Here is a 17,201-nt window from a genome sequence, read left to right on the forward strand (position 1 = left end):
CAGATTGCGTGTTGTTCATTAGCTTTCATCCAATAAGGTCCACGCAACCGTGTAGCCAATCAGACAAAATTACTGTGCGCATGCGCTTCATGGTAAAGCTACTATTTCCCAGAACGTATTTATTTGAATTAAAAAAGACAGTCAGTATTTCCTTTGTAATGTATGTTTAATCAGCTAACATCATGTAAAATGTAGAATGCCTAATAATTTTGGAACACCCACCTCCACCAATATAGTTTTATATAATATTTCCATGATATGAAAATGGTATATTACAATATATATAAATATTTTGTAGGAATGATAATAAGAGAGCTTTCAAAGGGACAAAGTGCCCCTCCAGTGATAAACAGTAGTTTCCAACCTGTGGGCTGCTTGGTGATCATCATTATTTTATGCCTTCCCCTAATCTGTTTGTTTCTTGTGTATTAATGGATAATTTTACTTTTATTAATAAAATAAAAAAAGGAAAATTACTCTTTGGTTGAAATAGTCGAGTTCTGTACCTTTTCATCTGGTGATGAAGAGTTGCAAGTAGAAATTTATTTTAAGGGATCACAAGCCAAAAAGGTTGGGAACCATTAATATATGGGATAGCATTCTGTCAAAAATATATGCGGAGGGTGCTGGAGGTAGCAAGTCTGAGGGACCTAAACAGCATCATAAGCATTGTTTTAACACACTTGAGTAAAACAATCAGAAGTCAAGTTTCAGCCCTGAAGACACGGACGCTCCAGCTTGTGCCAGGTAGTTGGGGAAAACAGGGTCGGCCCCTGATGTGTCTGCATCTTGCTCAGCGGGCATCATTACGGTGTCGTGACTGTGTTGCCACAGTTGACTGTCGTGAGTGACACCCTGCTGCTCCAAGTACCCTTGCTGACAAAACAGGGGCGGCTTGCGGTGGGTAAGGGATAAACGGAAACATGATTCTAAAAGACATGAGAAAAAACAGGAATGAGTCAAACTATTATCTGCCACAGAGTCAGTCATATCAACAACATTATTCTGCACTGTGATTCAGTGCGGAGGTAAAGTTTTTGTCCATCAAATATCTCTCTGTCCAAGAAATGTTCTGTTAACAAAACATATGTACACATCCTATTTGCATAAAGTCACAAACACAAAATATGTTTGTATGTCAAGATCTGTGACGTAACGTAAGCACACTGTATCTTCCATTGCTTGGTAAACTTTGTTGTCAGGTAACATTTTTCGTAGTTTTGCTATTTACTTAATTTTGTGTCTGTTTTCAAAGAGTTCAATAGCAGAAGTGTTTAAAGGCCCTAAACACCAACACAACCACAGGTGATTTCACTTATGTTGTTTGACCTCCTCTCAGCACTGTGTGGTAACATACATTGCTCTACAGAGCCAAAATGCAGAGCATACATGTTGTGTTAAGATCATATATATAGATTTGATATATTCTACCACAGAAATATAATTTCTGTGAAAAATAACATGCAAAAATACAATCACACAGCTCTGCCACTTAGACACAGCTAACTAGACAGTTCAAACAAGAGATCCATCAAACTAAATAACATATTAGCTAAGGTTAATGTATTTTGTATTCTGTTTGTAACTGAAAAACATCAAACTACAGGAACAGATGTCTTGGTAAGTCCTAATCAACATAACTAATGATATTTTGTTTGTCCATTCTGAGCTACTGTAGAAACATGGCAGTGCAACATGGTGGATGAAAGGAGCTGATCCTTTTGTATTTAAAAAAGCCTCATTTTAAGGCAAATGTTCATGTGATTATACACCAATGAAAGCATAATTATATTTATCATATTTCATTTCTTATAATAAATCCTACACACAGGAATTTTTATGTTGTTTTAAAATGCATAATATGAAGGCATCACAGCTCTCCTCTCTCTTCACCCTTCTTGTAGTTGCTGCTGTCTGCCATTGTAGGGCAGTACAGGCTGTCAAAGATTGGCCTATTTGTTGTGGGCTACCTGTTGGGGCTGTACAAAACTTACAGTTTCAACAGACTAATACAGAAAAATTAACACAGAAAGTGTTCTGTCCTAATTTTTCTCTTCTTACTCTCTGACGCTGGAATTATTTTCTCAGCTGAACAATTGCAAGATGCACTTTACCTGCATAGAAGGCCCTGAGGTCCGTCTGCACACAGTGCTCCAGGAAACGCCGCAGTGGCTGAACATGAGACACAGGACCGTCCCATTCTGTGAGGAAGTCTTCAACTATGTGATGAACTGCCTTGGGTGTTGGTAAGGGCCAGCCATGGGGACGGAGCTTCATTTCTTCCTCTGGAAAAAAGAACTCACATTAACTTTCATTCATAGTTTGCTCCCTGTCGACACAACCAACACGACCAACACAACCCACCCCCAACACAACAGTCTGAAGGTGGACACCCAAAATTAGTGTCACCAATCACTATTTTATGTGTTACAGTGTTGAATAATGGACAGAAAACATTATGGTGTCACAGCATTTGTGTTCCATTTTAGTTAGCACATGAATGCTGTGTTATAGGTAAAAATGTGTTTTGTCAAGTCACAGAGACCTTTGGACTAACATCCTTGAGTCCAAGTGGTCATTGGTGCCAAATTTAAAGGAATACAGCAAAAAGTTTACAGCAAAAAGGAAGGACAGGTGAACGAACGGACAGACTGACAACAACAACTGACAACTGAAAACATAATGCCTCTGACCACGGCATGGAAGCATAAAAAATAAATATTTGCTTTTTCAATGACAGCAGCATTTCAACTCACCTGTAGGAAGTCTGTCATAGTAGTACAACACAGGGTGCAGAAACTGCGATTCTGACGCTTTGGTCCAGTCACTTTGACTCCTGTTTTTCCCCAGATAGTCTATCTTCTTCTTCCCATACTGCAGGACTACAACTATCAGTCCATGGCTGAAAACGTCATGGCCCGAGAGAGACGAGAACTGAGGCAAGGCCTGGAGGGGAAACTCTTCCACGTACTCACAGTGGGAGCTTTGAGTCAAGGAGAGAAGAAAGGACCAAAATATAATGCACACACTCATACTTTTATTGATTGTGAAAAGGTCAGGGACTGTTATTTCCAGAGACATAATTGGTGATTTTATGCCTGTATGTAATGACACAGGAAGAAATATTTACTACATAGGACGTATAACATAATCTCGTGATTGAAACATCATCATTATCATTTCTCTCATTGCCCTGACTGAATAATGAACTTGACAAACAGCTCCTATGTTGAGAGGTTTCTTTTGCCTGCAAAATAGATCAAATATATTTCTAGAAGATGAAACAGTTATTCAGGGGAATGAAGGTACAAAGCAGATGTTTTTAGCCAAGACAGCTCACTGAGGATTTACTCTCCCTTGGCACCTAACCACTGTCCTTTCACATTAATCAAAAGTTAAGGTGGTTTTGGCTTTTAATGCCTCCTGGCCAGTTGCCACATCCACTCAGAGCTGGACAGACCCAGTTGAGAAGAGACCCCTGTGCAGCACCAGGACATGTAGGAGGGCTTACACCTCCCAGCTGAGCTGGCAGTGTGTGGGAACTTTGGGATTCACCAGGAGATGTTGACAGAAACAACTGGAGCACAGCAGTAGATCAGTACATGTAACGTAAGGGACAGGAATGGACGGATGGATGAATGACCTGAACTAAGCACATGACAATGCCAGAAGCACTTACCCTCGAAGAAGTATAACATCCCCAAGCACCTCAAACATTTGGTACGGCCCAGAGGCCTCACCGACACGCTTCAGAATCCAGGACAGCAGCTGCGTTGTCAACAGCTTAGTCGATGGCCAGCGGTTACTATGGTAACGCTGTTCAAGTACATGATGTACAGCTCGTACTGTGACAGAAAATCCAAACAGGTTATTAAAATGTAACCTTGATTATATGTAAAATTGACATGAAAGGGCTGCCTTGTTTCAGTGCCCAGCTGCCCAAGTCCAATTCTGTGACTCATGTTGCTGAGTTCTACAGGTCCACAATAGTGTGTTAGTGAAAATACGTCCTACAGTTGGAATCAGACCATGTGGACCAACCGGTTGTCACAGGATGCAATGAACCCTACAACAAGCGATGCTTGTTCTAAAAGATACACAATAACGAGCATCAGATGGACGTTCACCTGTGTAACGGAACCCATGGATGAAGCCCCCAGCAGATGAGCGGTAGTCTCTCGAATGAGAAGCTGTTCCCAGCACAAACAAGCCAGGAGTGTTCACCCCTTCATACCAGGCTGTCACCCCGGGCAACCTCCCTTTTGCATTTTCACTGTTCGGTGGGCAGGCAGAGCTAAGGAGATTTGTTTTTGAAGAAATATGAACATTGTATAAATACTACAGCAACAGTGATTTGATAGAAGAAATGCATGGATATTGACTACAATAAGTCTACCATGGTACATGAATCCATACCTGTCAAATATGCTGAAGTTGAATCGGAATCCAAGACAACGAATCACACGGTCGTAGGGCTTTCGCGCAGCAAAGTTGTCAGCATGATAGCCTGGCAGCTCTTCTGCTGACACCTCAGAGCTGTTTTTCTCCTCTTGATGTTGTATGTACCTATTAAGAGTCAGATACAGCTGTCCCCTCTTCTCTTCCTTCTTCCCACCAGATCTCCTCCTGCCTTGATCCTTTCGTTGAGCGATAGCTATTTTCTCCAGTTTTGCCTCCAACAAACCATCAAGGGACTTCAGCTGATATGTGTCTAAAAGCTCATTATTCACAGCTCTGAAAAGCAAAAACTAAAGGTCAGTTGACATTAAAAGTGCTGACTGCTCCAGTGCTGTTGCCTGGGGATACATGAAAAATGTGGAGTAGTTAAGCTAATTTTGGGGGGGTAGGGGCCAAAAGGGCTAAACAGTTTAAAAAGTTAGCAGTACAACAGTAATGGATAAATGGTTAAATCGTTCAGCCTATGCCACTCTACAAGTGGTTGCAGAATGAACCAACCTAAACTCTGACCATTAAACTGCTTGAAAAGAACAATGCAAAAATCATATCACATTTAACCAAATTTGGATATATTCAAATAACAATCATTTTAAAATGAATTTGAATCAATGCCTGAAAGTATCATACTGCTGATGTACAGAAAAATCACAGGAAAGAAGAACTACCTGAGATCTCCAACATAATGTGTTTGCCAAGCCAGTCGCACAGGATTGGGACTGAGCATGTGCACAACACTCGCTTTTCCCAAGAGACTCTGGGCCGTTTCAAAAGCCGAGTTCCCCTTGCCCAGAATAAGTATGGCCTGGTCCTTGTAGTCCTCGGGGTTAGTGGATATCGACTCATAGCCTTCAACCAGGTCAGAACCAAGAAACTCTACCTTCTGAGGAACCCACAAACCTGTGGCCACCAGAAGGACGCTGAGGTAGAGAGGACAGAGGTATAACATGATGCATCCGCAATCCACACCAAATTTTTAGCTCAGGTTCAATATGAGGCAAAATACCTGCATGTGTAGTCAGACGCATGCTGGTCAGTCAGGATGTACTTCCTGCCAGTGGCTTTTTGCACTGCTCTGATCCTTCCAATGTCCACACCATACCGGACCTTAAGCCCGAGCTCCTTCACATACATGGACAGATAGAGCGGGAAGGCATCAGCAGGAGGGTAAAACTCAGTGCTCACTCTCTTGAACAGAAGGTCGGGTTTATCACTCAGCAGCGAGTTCCAATCATGGCGCATGTTGAACTCTTGGTTCTGTCTCCCTGTGTAGATCTTGTTAATGCTGATGAGCTTCCTGTGCCTGGGATACCTGGACACGCAATACAGAGCAGAGAATGCATGCGTCAAAAGTGATTCAGGAGGCAAAGTCAGACAAGCAGTTTTTTCTCGTGTCTCCTGTACCATTTGAGATGCTTTCACAAAGTTTCCTACTTGTTAAAGAAGCTGCCCGGTCCAGAGTTCCTCTCCAAGATGATGTAGTCTCTTTTAGCCTTGGAAAGGAAGTATCCCATCTGCAGTCCTGAAGGTCCGGCTCCAAGCACACAGTAATCATACTGACGGGTGCCATTGTGGTGATGGTTATCAAAAGAGCATCTGACACAGCCAGTCAAGACAAAAAGGATAAAACAAGCAAGGCTCGAATCCATAACCTGCAGGACAAGAGTCAGTGTGGTAAAAGTGTGTCAGTAATGATATAATGTAGTGAATAAAATCATATTGTAAATAAAAAAAAAAACAAGAAATAAATGAAACTTTTAGAATATTGCACACCCATACAATCTCTCTTGCTTTCATCATCCTGCAGCCAAAAATCCACTTATAAAACATCCACTGTACCGTAGAATTATATATTTCATAGTTGAAATTCATGTTGTTTATTTTTTACCATGCATATATCACCATCAGCACTGTTAAACATAAATCAAAGCATGTCGACACCCTTCATATATACATATATATATATATAATATTACATGAACCACATTTATTGGACTCTCACACTGTTGTGTTCTTCTTTACAGTTTACAGAATCAGTTTGACTGGTACAGACGTTGAATGTTTGTTTTGTTTTTGTTTTGTGTTTACGTACGTGTGAGTATATTGCACCTACTTGTATGTACTTTGTAGTTCAATGTTTGCCTACCTTTGCTCAGCTTTGTTGTCTTTGTATATATTTTGAAACTTTGAGGAACTAAAAAGTCAATTTCCTTGAACGTACACATCTACTTTGGACGCATGTGGTGCTGTTAGGACCATCACGGTTCACACAAATGTTATTTGTTAAGAGTCTAATAATGCATTACCCGACTATAGTTGTTGTTTTTAGCCTACTTTACTCCTGCATGGGCATTTCGGGCCAGGATTAGGCAGCTGGTAACAGTGATTACAATCTGTGGCTGTGGTGCATAAACATTCAGTCCAAAATTATGGCGTCAAACAAGACAGTTAGCTCCTTAGGTAATTTAGCGAGTTGAAATATGAGTCAGCGTACTAAGAGACAGCATGAAGCTCGGGATGAGAAGCCCCGGCTCTCCATAAACTCTTCAGCCGGTGTTATGTCACTGTGCTGAGGATGCGGCGGCTGCCGTCGCCCGCTAAACCAGATGTGAGGTCGGTTAGTGCATTATAATATGAAAACACGTTACCTTTTACATGAGTCGATGCCTGGCGCGTAACATCTGTGGTTTAGCATGTAGCACACCTGCCGAGGTTACTACATGTGTAACATTTAACATCTTAAAACGTGTTATGTGGGTCTATGTACTCCCATCGGAAAATCCATTAGCACAACCCACTTCCCCCCCGGATAACAAAAACCAATGGAGGGCAGCTTGCATAAGGGGGCGTGATTATAAAATACCATAGAAAATAGTAGACTAGAGTAGAGGAGAATAGAAAAAGCTCCCGAATGAAAGTTGCCCGCTACGGTGTTGTGATGATTGTGTGCCATATTTTACACACACTTACATTTAAAGTGTGTCAGATTCATTAAAAAAAAAAAAAAACACTTTCACCAAATACAAAAGTGCCACATTTGAACAATAATTAGCGTCTGAAACAAAACTTTTTTTTTTAATTTTAATTCTTAAAATTCAATATACTTGCTCTCACTATGTGTATACTTAATATGCTTCTTTTCATTTATAATTTCCTGACTCAATTTCCTCACTTTTATGTACCTGTGTGTATGTTGCATAATGGGCAGCACTGGCTGGGATGTGACAAAGTCCTGCTGGTAGACTACATACACTTTACATCCACTCAGCAGATGAAGGCAAAAACAGCCTCTGGTGTCAGCGTTTGCACAGACATTATTCTGCTTGGTGAATGTCAAATGTCAAAGTAAAGAAAGAAGAAGTGAAACAGTTTCCAAGAGGAGGAGGACTTTAAATGAATCCTGCTCCTGGATTGCTATGTCACTCAAAAGACCAAACACTTTAAAGCAAAATGGACTGAAAGTAAAGTATGTCTGCCTGCTGCAGTGTTCATATGGATGCAGTACTCATCAAACTCCCAGCTCGATTCACAGTTAAACTTCTCTCTGCACTTACACTGCGACGAAAGAACTTCATCCAGTGCCGACACTTAAACTGAAACTTCTATCTGTTTTAGTATTGGTGCTTCAGCTGACACCTCAGCTAAAGCTGCCACAGTATTTCAGCTACTCACATATTTCAAGTGCAAATTTTCAGCTGTGAGCACACACACACACACACACATGAAAATTGCTGTGAAGATGCCCAACAGACTATCACAGTGACCATTTATTACCAGGTATGTTTTTATTACTTAGCATCATTACAGACTGATTTAGGCATGATTACTGCTGAAACAGTTAAAAACAAATCCACCTGCATTTTCTCCATTGTTTCTGACAGTAGAAGATTATTACTGCATTCTCCTGACACAAATAACACTCATCTAATGTTTTACCTGAACAGCTCACACAGACTATACCTGTCTTTTCTCCTTTCTTGCTGGCAAAGACTTCTTACTCACCACTGTGGACTGATGACTTCTGGTGAGCGTCAGGAGTGGACTGCGCCTGGAGGATCCTTTGCTCTAACTGTTGTAACTTGTGAGTTTTTGTTTACCTTGCTCCAGTTCAGACAAACATAATTATTTAGCTGAACACAAAAACCTTTTAGGCAAATACAGAAGTACTGTGTATACAGTGTAGAGTAAATATGAGTAAATATACTTATATTTCACCACTATTGTTTAATAGGAATGAGCAAAATTTGACTGCAGTGGAACTTTTGATTTCTGCCTTATCATGTTTTCAGTCCCACATCTGCTTTGTCATGCTAAGCCTCAGCAGTCTGAGTGATGTGAGTCAGCAGTCACACTTCCCCTTTAAACACATCTTGGCTGTATAAAAGCGGCAGGACGGATGTGTGAGGCCACAGTGGACTCCTAACTGGACGTCGGCGGACCAGCCAGCATCAAGGAGAGAAGACTACAGTTTGTTACAGGTGTGTTATATATGTTTTTACATACACTGTTATTTAAACGAAATATGTTTGATTAAACAAAATCAATCATCCATTACAGTCTGCATAAATGGAGACCATGAAGAGCGCCAGGAAGAATGATGCAGGAGAAGTTGGCAGGTATGACTGATGTATTCAAGACTTTTGAACACAGGACTGTACGTTTTTGGGCTTTGAAAGTTCCTTCTGATTAATCCTGTCCTTTCTGTGTTCTTGCCTGCCGCCAGTGATTTATCAGAGCAGATTAAAGCAGCCACAAAGGACAATCACGTCAGAGCTGAAAACACAAAGCTGATGCTGAGTTACCAGAAGGGACAGATCACCCTGCAGCAGTATAAGGTACAACTCAACACTCTGCAGTCACTGCCTCCAATTAACACGCTTGTGGGCTGAAAGAAAGACACTTTCTCATCTGTTTATGTTTACATTATCCTGAACGGTGTATCTGTCTTTGTATTTCTCTCAGGTCCTGCTGTGTTCCCTCTATGAGATCTACAAAGCCCTAGAAGAAGAACTGGACAGAAATTCCTTCCATCCAGCTGTTGCACCGATTTACTTCCCTCAAGAGCTTGCCCGTCTGGAGTCTCTCGAGGGAGATCTGGAGCATTTCTTTGGCTCGGACTGGAGGAAGAGGGTGGTTGTTCCCGCAGCGACACACAGATATGAACAGAGACTGCGAAAGGTGAGTGGAGAGAAAAGCATTCAGCCAGTTTTCAGAGTCAGCCAGTTGTGAAATTACATGCGTTATCTTGCAAAATTTGTCAGATTGGCAAAGAGAGCCCAGAGCTGCTGGTGGCCCACGCCTACACTCGTTATCTCGGTGATCTGTCTGGAGGTCAAGTGCTGGGGAAAATTACCCAGAAATCTCTCGGGCTGAACGGCAAAGAAGGACTTTCGTTCTTTTCCTTCCCCGGTGTGACCAGCCCGAACCGCTTCAAGCAGCTGTACAGGAGCAGGATGAACAGCATCGAGCTGACGGAGGAACAGAAGGCGGCTGTGCTGGAGGAGGCCGTCAACGCCTTCGAGTTCAACATCCAGGTGAGAAAAGAAAGATTAAAGAGCTGATGTGCTATGCAAATGGACAATACAGCGCCAGCGACCACTAACAGTATCAAGAGTTGCCTCAAGTCGCACTGAAACTAGTAAACAAGAAGTGAATCTGTCTCAATTGTGCAGCGTAAGCAAACCAACTCGCTGATCATTTTCATGCCTTTCCTCCAGGTTTTTGATGACTTGCAGAAAATGCTGAGTGTCACAACAGAAACGGACCAATCAGAAGGCAGCCTTGTCAAAACTTCCATGTTCCCATCGTCACCCATCATGCAGTTCACCGTGGGATTGTGTGTCGCACTGACCACCATTGGAATGGGATTATACGCCTTGTAGGCTTTAACAAGCACTTAGAATTGATTTGCACTTACAGCACTTTACTGATCACCTAATGCAAAGAATGAAATCAATAGTGAAATCTGTGTCTCACCTTCAAACTATAAGATCACAGTTGAAACAGTGATTCTCTCACATTGTTGTCATTTGTAAGAACTTGATTAAAAAAAAAAAAGCTCTGTAAAAGCTGTCTCCACAACTCATTCTTTTCCTGTGTTGAATATAAAAAATGACACCTTAAACCCTAATATAATTTCCAATACTTTAATTCTTCATGCAGACACTTAATAACAACCTTTGTGCGACAGTGACAACCTAAACATTTTTCACTGTTTTAGTATAAATTCTGATGCGTTTAATCAGTTGCTGTCATGAATCCAGATCCCACTGAATAAATCTGAAAGAGTTTTCACCATGACTGAGATCAGAAATAATTCCATCAAGTGCATCGGCTAGTACAAACAGGCAGAACAAAACTATTTACAACAACAATATAGACATGTACTAGAGCATTCTGCTCTACTTGACTCTGTAGAGCACCTTCCTCTGCATGCGGTGCTGAAGCTCGCCCCTCCTCAACATCAGGTGCAGGACTTTGTAGATGGCATGCTCTGGATACTTCTGTAAAAGTGGTGCAGAGGGAACAGGAGAATAAAGAGAGATTACTCATAGACCAGGATGGAAAACTCTTCCTTGTTGTGTCTATTACACCCAACGTGTTCACGTTCCTTTTGTTTAGTCTTAACTGTTGATTTAGGTCTAATTAACTAAAGCATTACGTTCCCTTTGTGTGCTATGCAAATAAGCCTGTCCTATCTAAGGGTAACAGTTACACAAATCCATGAATCAAACACAAATATTGTATATATATTCAACATCACGAGGGGGTACCAGTACTGGTTTTCCTCGATTTGCTGACATTTTAAGCATACAGGTTATCAAAATACTCAAATGAATAGGAACAAAGCAATAAACAAAACCAGCTTTAGGCTTTAGTGATGAATACAATAGTTTGTACACAAAGATAAACAAATACAGATTAAAGATTAAAGATTAAAAGATTAAAGTCTCACTCCAACGAAATTTGTTCTCTGCATTTAACCCACCCAAGTGACGTGCACACACACACAGCAAACCCGGGGCAGTGGGCGACCGCGTGCAGCGCCCGGGGAGCAGTGGGGGTTAGGTACCTTGCTCAAGGGTACCTCAGCCATGGACACCGGGACGGGGAATTGAACCAGCGATCCACCGGTTACGGGTCCGACACCCTAACCGCTGATCCACGACTGCCCCCATACATACAGGACTTGCTGTTTAAGATTTCTTCATTTTCTCAGACTGACCTGTTTGGTGAAGTCTTGGACGATGCTGTGCTCAGACACCTGGGAGCCAATAGCAAAGCGTCTCTTCAGCTGCTTCTCAATGCGCGAGATCATTTCCTGGTCCTCCTGAGAGGTGAAGCCCTCCACTCCTAGTCAGAACATGTGGGTGAACAATGGTCAAGAACATAAGGTAAATGCACTGTATCCACTTAAAACATGAGCTCAACTCTCAGTCTCAGCAAACAGGGCAGGTATGCAGAGTATGTACCCCTACAGCCACATCGGACAAACTTAAGTTCCCCCTTCATCAACACCAGTCATGTTTCAAATGTGTTCATTTCTTAGTTTACACAGTCATACAAAGAATAAATATTGCTGCCATATTAGTTTTCCATACAGTTGAAACAGTCAGTATTTAGGTCAGCTTTACCAAGCTTGTGTCCATACTAGTTACATAAAGAGCAACAGAAGCTGGATGTTTCAACCATTTTCTCCTGTACGTTAACTGAATAATTTTAGCTGACCAACTCTTTTTCGTATGCTAAAACAAAACTCATGTTGCCACCAGTCACAAAACCTACACAACAGCCACCACACACACACACACACACACCTGAAAGGCTGCCAGACAGCGCAGCGTCCAGTGTGGAGACCTGGAAGAGTCTGAGGGCTTCGTCCACCTCCTCCTCTCCAGCCACAGCCTGCAGTTTCATCTTGGCCAGGGACTCTGCGATACGCACGACAGCCTCCAGCTGCCTGAAAAGCAGAGACACAAATGATTACTTGAAGTATGAAAACGTGGCGTAAAAAATACGCGTTCGTCACTGATGTGTAGGTGAGAAATGCGGCATACGAACATACCTGACAGTGATGGGAATGGAGGGCCTTTTGTCCGCCTCCCTTTCATGCTCTCTTGCTCCACTCCTCATCACCACGTATCTGTTCTTCAGCTTCTCCGCGGCCGCAGCGGAGAGCCGAGGGCCACATTTACTGTGAGAAAGCATTCACACCACACGATATTTATGAGCACATGAAAAGTCCACAGAGGCAATGTGTCATTTTTGAGTGGTCGCAAATACAAATTTAGATCGACTCACTTTCTGGCATAGGCGATGTATTTCTTGAAGGTGCTCAGTGGAATCTCGCCTTCAACACCCTCCGTCTGCGTCTGAGCACTCAGGTGAACATTCATCACGTGCCGAGCCAGAGTCTGCAAACAGACAAGTAATCAAAAATCATATAATTATGTTCCTGTCTTTTGCTTTTTTTTCTTAAAGTAGCAAAACCATAGTTTAAAAAAAAAAAAGCATCAAGCATTCGTGTGTCTCCTTACCATGTCCCTCTGCTGGTCATGCTGGTCTTTGATGATGAAGATCATGTCAAAACGGGACAAGATGGTGGGCATGAAGTCGATGTTGTCCTCCCCCTTTGTGTCGTCCCAGCGGCCAAACACAGAGTTGGCTGCAGCCAGCACGGAGCAGCGAGAGTTCAGGGTGGTGGTGATGCCAGCCTGGGAGGAGTGAGGATGTTAGCTTGCCCTGATGGGCCTCCAGTGCAGTAAGGGATGTGTGCGTGTCTTTTGTTTTAGATACACGATAAGCTAATACCTTGGCGATGGAGATAGTCTGTTGCTCCATGGCCTCATGAATGGCCACTCTGTCATCCTCCCTCATCTGAACAACAAAAGTAATTTTGTCTTTAATTCTGGGACAGAATTGAAATCAAACATTAAACCACTTGCTACCCAAAATCTTTTTACCTTGTCAAACTCGTCGATACATACGACTCCACCATCGGCCAGCACCATGGCTCCCCCCTCCATGATGAATCCACGAGTGTTGGGGTCCCTCAACACCGAGGCAGTCAGACCAGCTGCACTGCTGCCCTTACCTGAGGTATAAACCTGTGAGCACACAAGCAGAGGTGAGTTTACAAGCCAGCATAACAATTTTGCGATGAAATCTGGTTCAGATTTAACAAGGGAACTCTACAGTGACGCTCCATCAGCACATGAGAATTGATTAACTACCCCAATAGGTGAGCATCTCTCCACAAACTTGAGCAGCTGAGACTTGGCTGTACCAGGATCTCCCAGCATCAGCAGGTTGATGTCCCCCCTGCGAGTGAGACCATCAGGCAGCCTGAAAAAGACACAAACAAAAGCATTACCACAAATGGAAGCAGGAGATTTACACTCAGCTGACTGGGGAAAAAAAAAGCGACAGCCTCACCTCTTCCTTGACCCCCCAAACAACAGACAGGTGATGGCCCTTTTCAGATCATCACTGCCGTAGATGGAGGGAGCCACAGAGCGGGCCAGAGAGGCGTAGATGTCAGGGGTGGCAGCCAGCGCTCTCAGCTCCTCCTCTTCCTGTGGGGACACTGATCCAGTAGCACCACGACCTGGAAGAAGGAGAAAAAAGAAAAAAAAGATCATCATCACACTGGGCCCTGCAGTTCTCTTTTCTACGATACAACTGCATGTATCACACCAATACGTGAGTGTCTTCATGCACATGTTCATCTGGATGAATTTCCCCACAGGGATAAATAAAGGAATTCTGATTTTGATTCTGATCTTTACCTGCCCCTTCTGTGTCCATCTGGATGCCGACTACTCGCAGGTATGATGAACGAATGCCCACACCAGAACTCTTCTCTTTTCCTTTGGCCTTTACAGCAGCCATCTTCTTGATGGAGTAGATACCCATGATGGTCACTCTGTTGCCTGGGACCACACGGTCACACAGATACCTGGCAGGAGGAGGAGGAGGGGGAGAGGCAAACTGTCTGAGCTAACACTCATTTGCATATCGAATTATGTAGGCAGCAGACAACACGAGCCAGAGGGGATTTAATGACAATAAGCTCCTTACCTGTCACAGTAGAGCTGCAGGTGACGCGGCATCTCTCCGTGGGGCACAGCATCTGGAGATTCCTGCAGGCGGAGAGTCTGGAAGTCGACACAAACGCAGCGGTCCGGGATGATAAAGTAGGGATCCACGGGACACTTAACCCTTCCAGCGTTCTCACTGAGAAGAGAGAAAAGTTGTTGGACATGATGGGGGGGGGGGGGGGGGGGGGGGGGGTAACCCAGTTTTCTGCAGTAAAGGTCAGGATACTCACGTATTGCACTTGCGTGGCAGAGCGTAACCCTGCAGGCCTGGAGGCAGGGGGATGTTGCTGATGACAGAGCGACAGCCACGGCACTGCAGACACACCTTGGTGGCCTTCGCCTTCACCGCTGTGGCCGAGATGATGATGCCGTGTACCTTGACCAGACGAGACACCTGCTCGGACTGCAGAGGAGAGGAATGACAGACTGATCAAATGGCCGATATAACTGGGAGAATATGAGACACAAGAGAGGTATGCAGGTACCTTGAGTCCACGAATGGAAGCGTGGTGTGCGTCACTCTTCAGCATGACCTGGATATCCTCAACCGTCTCCTCACCTGCAGGCCGGGGACGGGTCACCTCGTCGGCCACTTCCTTCGCAGCTTCTTCCAGCTGTAAATATTTAGAGGAGAGCAATTGTGACAACCAGACGACTGCTGCGTGAAACAGTTTTAGGTTTTGGTGAGTGAAGGGGTCAGTCATCCTCTGGTAAATCAGGTTACATCATTGTGTGTTCGTTTCCGACTCACCAGCGGCAGGTTCTCAGTAGGCAGCTTGTAGAGGCAGTCCGACAGATCCTCATCAAAGCTGGCAAGGTCCTCCATCTCCACCTCCACCCAGTACTCGCCGAGGGTATAGTGTCTCTTAAGCTCATCTCTGATTTGAAAACAAAAATGAGCAAAAATGAATAATGTGGCACTAAAGACGGAGGGCTTAACTAAACCCAGAACAAAAGAACACAAGGGATGAAATAACACAGATATTGTAGCTTAAACAAAGATTTTGGAAAGAACAGTTTAAATATTCCAGCTAAACAAACACACTTCAGACTGTCTGAGTGTTGTGCTTGTTGAATTTGGGGGACTCTTAAGACAGAGACTGGAAGCACGATGAAATAAAAGCATATGAAGTCAAGATATTCTGACTTTTACTCTCTGGTACAAGCCCAACTCCAGAAACACTTCGGCCTACATTTCCCACAATGCAACTCAACAGCCTCTTTCTTTAGATCCCCTGCTTCCGTCTGCTTTCAAACTCCACAGTCTAACTTTGAAAGAAAGGCTTTACGTTGAATTTAATGTCTTTTTTTGTCATGACCTTGATGACTTCATCAGACTCTTTTTCCACTTTCAAAGGTACATTTAGTTCCATACAAGACGTGGACTATTTTTGACAGGCTGAAAACATAACTTTAAACATAAAATTGAGGGAATGTCCCTTGAATATCGTCTGTTTGATTAGGTTAACCCACAGGCACCAGTCACTGCACCGGTTTTTGTTTGGTACCCAGTAAGATTCTTCTAATCTCCTCGTCTCAGTAATTTTCATGCCGCTCGTAATTACAGCCTGATATGATTACTACCATCTCACCTGTATTTGTATGTGAAGCCGGTGCGGTCGGTCCCCACTCTGAACTGCCGGAGGAACTCACGGAACCGTTTCTTGATCTGGATCCTCTTCTGTCCGCCTTCATCCACGCCGGGTCCCTCTCCGCCTCCGAAGCTGTCGCTGTAGTAAATCCCTGGGTCGTCAAAGCCAGACATACTGAACCAGGTCGGTGGACGAAGCGACGCAAACAAGAAATGAGTCTGATAAAGCTGGAGGGTTTTTTTCTTAGTTAAAAGAAAAACACACAGACGGATGTAAAGTGCCAGAGACAAAGCTGCACACGGTATCTAATTCGCGGCAAAAACTAAACTCCTTCCTCTCTGTTTCCCGCGAGTCGCTTCTCGCAACGCCCCATCTGTCCTCTGATTGGATGAAAGCAATACACGCCTGTTGCTATTGGTCGAAGCGACAACACAGAGGCGTGCCTTCGACGTGAAGGTGGCGCTTGTGAGCACTGATGGCGCGAAAAGACGTGAGGAGGAGGAGCGGCGATGTGGGGAGCAACAGCAACGATGTGCCACAAAGACGCGTGAACGCGACATTAGTTAAGCGAGCAAAGTGCAATCGCAGTTGCACCAAAGTCACATTTTATTTATCACCCCAAACAAGCGTCCATGCTGTTTTTACAGCAGCTCTCCCTCTGGACACAGTGGGATCTGTGCAATGTGCACGGTGACTGTACAGTAATAGTCAACTAGGTCAGTTAAAGAGACTTTTATCATTGCAGATGATCAGTGAGAGTAGATTTTTCACAAAATGTATCCCTTATAGACATGTTTTGCCTTGTTAAATACACTTCACTTTCACTAAAAATGACAGAAATCTATGAAAATGCTAATATTTTCAACTACACGAGATGATCCCTCCTTCACTGGCAGGTCCATTCTTAGTGGATGTTCACAGGGAGTTTTAAATTTACACATTTAAATATAAATTAAATTTAAATTTAAGACAGCATGTGATTTTTGGCTGCTTAAACATTATTAAATGCCATAGTGTCAATTTTTATTTATTTATTTTTAAGTTGCACTTATTT

General features: G+C 43.3%; 3 protein-coding genes across 3 annotated transcripts; 1 reads left to right on the top strand and 2 right to left on the bottom strand.

Moving 5' to 3' along the window:
- Positions 1-147: 147 nt before the first annotated feature.
- On the bottom strand, positions 148-7,269 carry foxred2 (FAD-dependent oxidoreductase domain containing 2). Its single transcript, XM_046414447.1, has 10 exons — positions 7,104-7,269; positions 5,890-6,107; positions 5,462-5,767; positions 5,124-5,375; positions 4,417-4,734; positions 4,128-4,294; positions 3,680-3,845; positions 2,757-2,983; positions 2,115-2,285; positions 148-929 (listed from the first exon to the last, which is right to left on the bottom strand). Exons 2-10 carry the CDS (start codon positions 6,102-6,104, stop codon positions 697-699), a joined length of 2,055 nt encoding a protein of 684 aa, XP_046270403.1. The 5' UTR covers positions 6,105-6,107; positions 7,104-7,269; the 3' UTR covers positions 148-696.
- A 1,526-nt stretch (positions 7,270-8,795) lies between these two features.
- hmox1a (heme oxygenase 1a) lies at positions 8,796-10,518 on the top strand. Its single transcript, XM_046414891.1, has 6 exons — positions 8,796-8,933; positions 9,013-9,071; positions 9,179-9,290; positions 9,418-9,633; positions 9,717-9,989; positions 10,173-10,518. The coding sequence occupies exons 2-6, from the start codon at positions 9,022-9,024 to the stop codon at positions 10,335-10,337; spliced, it is 816 nt and encodes a 271-aa protein (XP_046270847.1). The 5' UTR covers positions 8,796-8,933; positions 9,013-9,021; the 3' UTR covers positions 10,338-10,518.
- A 69-nt stretch (positions 10,519-10,587) lies between these two features.
- On the bottom strand, positions 10,588-16,483 carry mcm5 (minichromosome maintenance complex component 5). The gene is made up of 16 exons (XM_046414883.1): positions 16,148-16,483; positions 15,307-15,433; positions 15,041-15,169; positions 14,786-14,958; positions 14,536-14,691; positions 14,244-14,413; positions 13,891-14,062; positions 13,689-13,800; positions 13,419-13,562; positions 13,267-13,332; positions 12,993-13,169; positions 12,757-12,869; positions 12,521-12,649; positions 12,273-12,415; positions 11,681-11,808; positions 10,588-10,958 (listed from the first exon to the last, which is right to left on the bottom strand). The coding sequence occupies exons 1-16, from the start codon at positions 16,318-16,320 to the stop codon at positions 10,857-10,859; spliced, it is 2,214 nt and encodes a 737-aa protein (XP_046270839.1). The 5' UTR covers positions 16,321-16,483; the 3' UTR covers positions 10,588-10,856.
- Between the last annotated feature and the right edge of the window lie 718 nt (positions 16,484-17,201).

Source organism: Scatophagus argus, chromosome 16 (assembly GCF_020382885.2).
Source record: "Scatophagus argus isolate fScaArg1 chromosome 16, fScaArg1.pri, whole genome shotgun sequence".
NCBI classification, from domain to species: domain Eukaryota; kingdom Metazoa; phylum Chordata; class Actinopteri; family Scatophagidae; genus Scatophagus; species Scatophagus argus.

Coding starts and splice junctions, on each gene's coding strand:
- hmox1a (XM_046414891.1), top strand. CDS start 9,022: ATGGAGACCATGAAGAGCGCCAGGAAGAATGATGCAGGAGAAGTTGGC. Junction 9,634..9,716: donor ATGAACAGAGACTGCGAAAG/GTGAGTGGAGAG, acceptor AAAATTTGTCAG/ATTGGCAAAGAGAGCCCAGA. Junction 9,990..10,172: donor CCTTCGAGTTCAACATCCAG/GTGAGAAAAGAA, acceptor CCTTTCCTCCAG/GTTTTTGATGACTTGCAGAA.
- foxred2 (XM_046414447.1), bottom strand. CDS start 6,104: ATGGATTCGAGCCTTGCTTGTTTTATCCTTTTTGTCTTGACTGGCTGT. Junction 2,286..2,756: donor CTATGACAGACTTCCTACAG/GTGAGTTGAAAT, acceptor TCTTTTTTCCAG/AGGAAGAAATGAAGCTCCGT. Junction 930..2,114: donor CCTCAGGGCCTTCTATGCAG/GTAAAGTGCATC, acceptor CATGTCTTTTAG/AATCATGTTTCCGTTTATCC.
- mcm5 (XM_046414883.1), bottom strand. CDS start 16,320: ATGTCTGGCTTTGACGACCCAGGGATTTACTACAGCGACAGCTTCGGA. Junction 15,170..15,306: donor CTACTGAGAACCTGCCGCTG/GTGAGTCGGAAA, acceptor AAATATTTACAG/CTGGAAGAAGCTGCGAAGGA. Junction 13,801..13,890: donor TTTGGGGGGTCAAGGAAGAG/GTGAGGCTGTCG, acceptor TGTCTTTTTCAG/GCTGCCTGATGGTCTCACTC.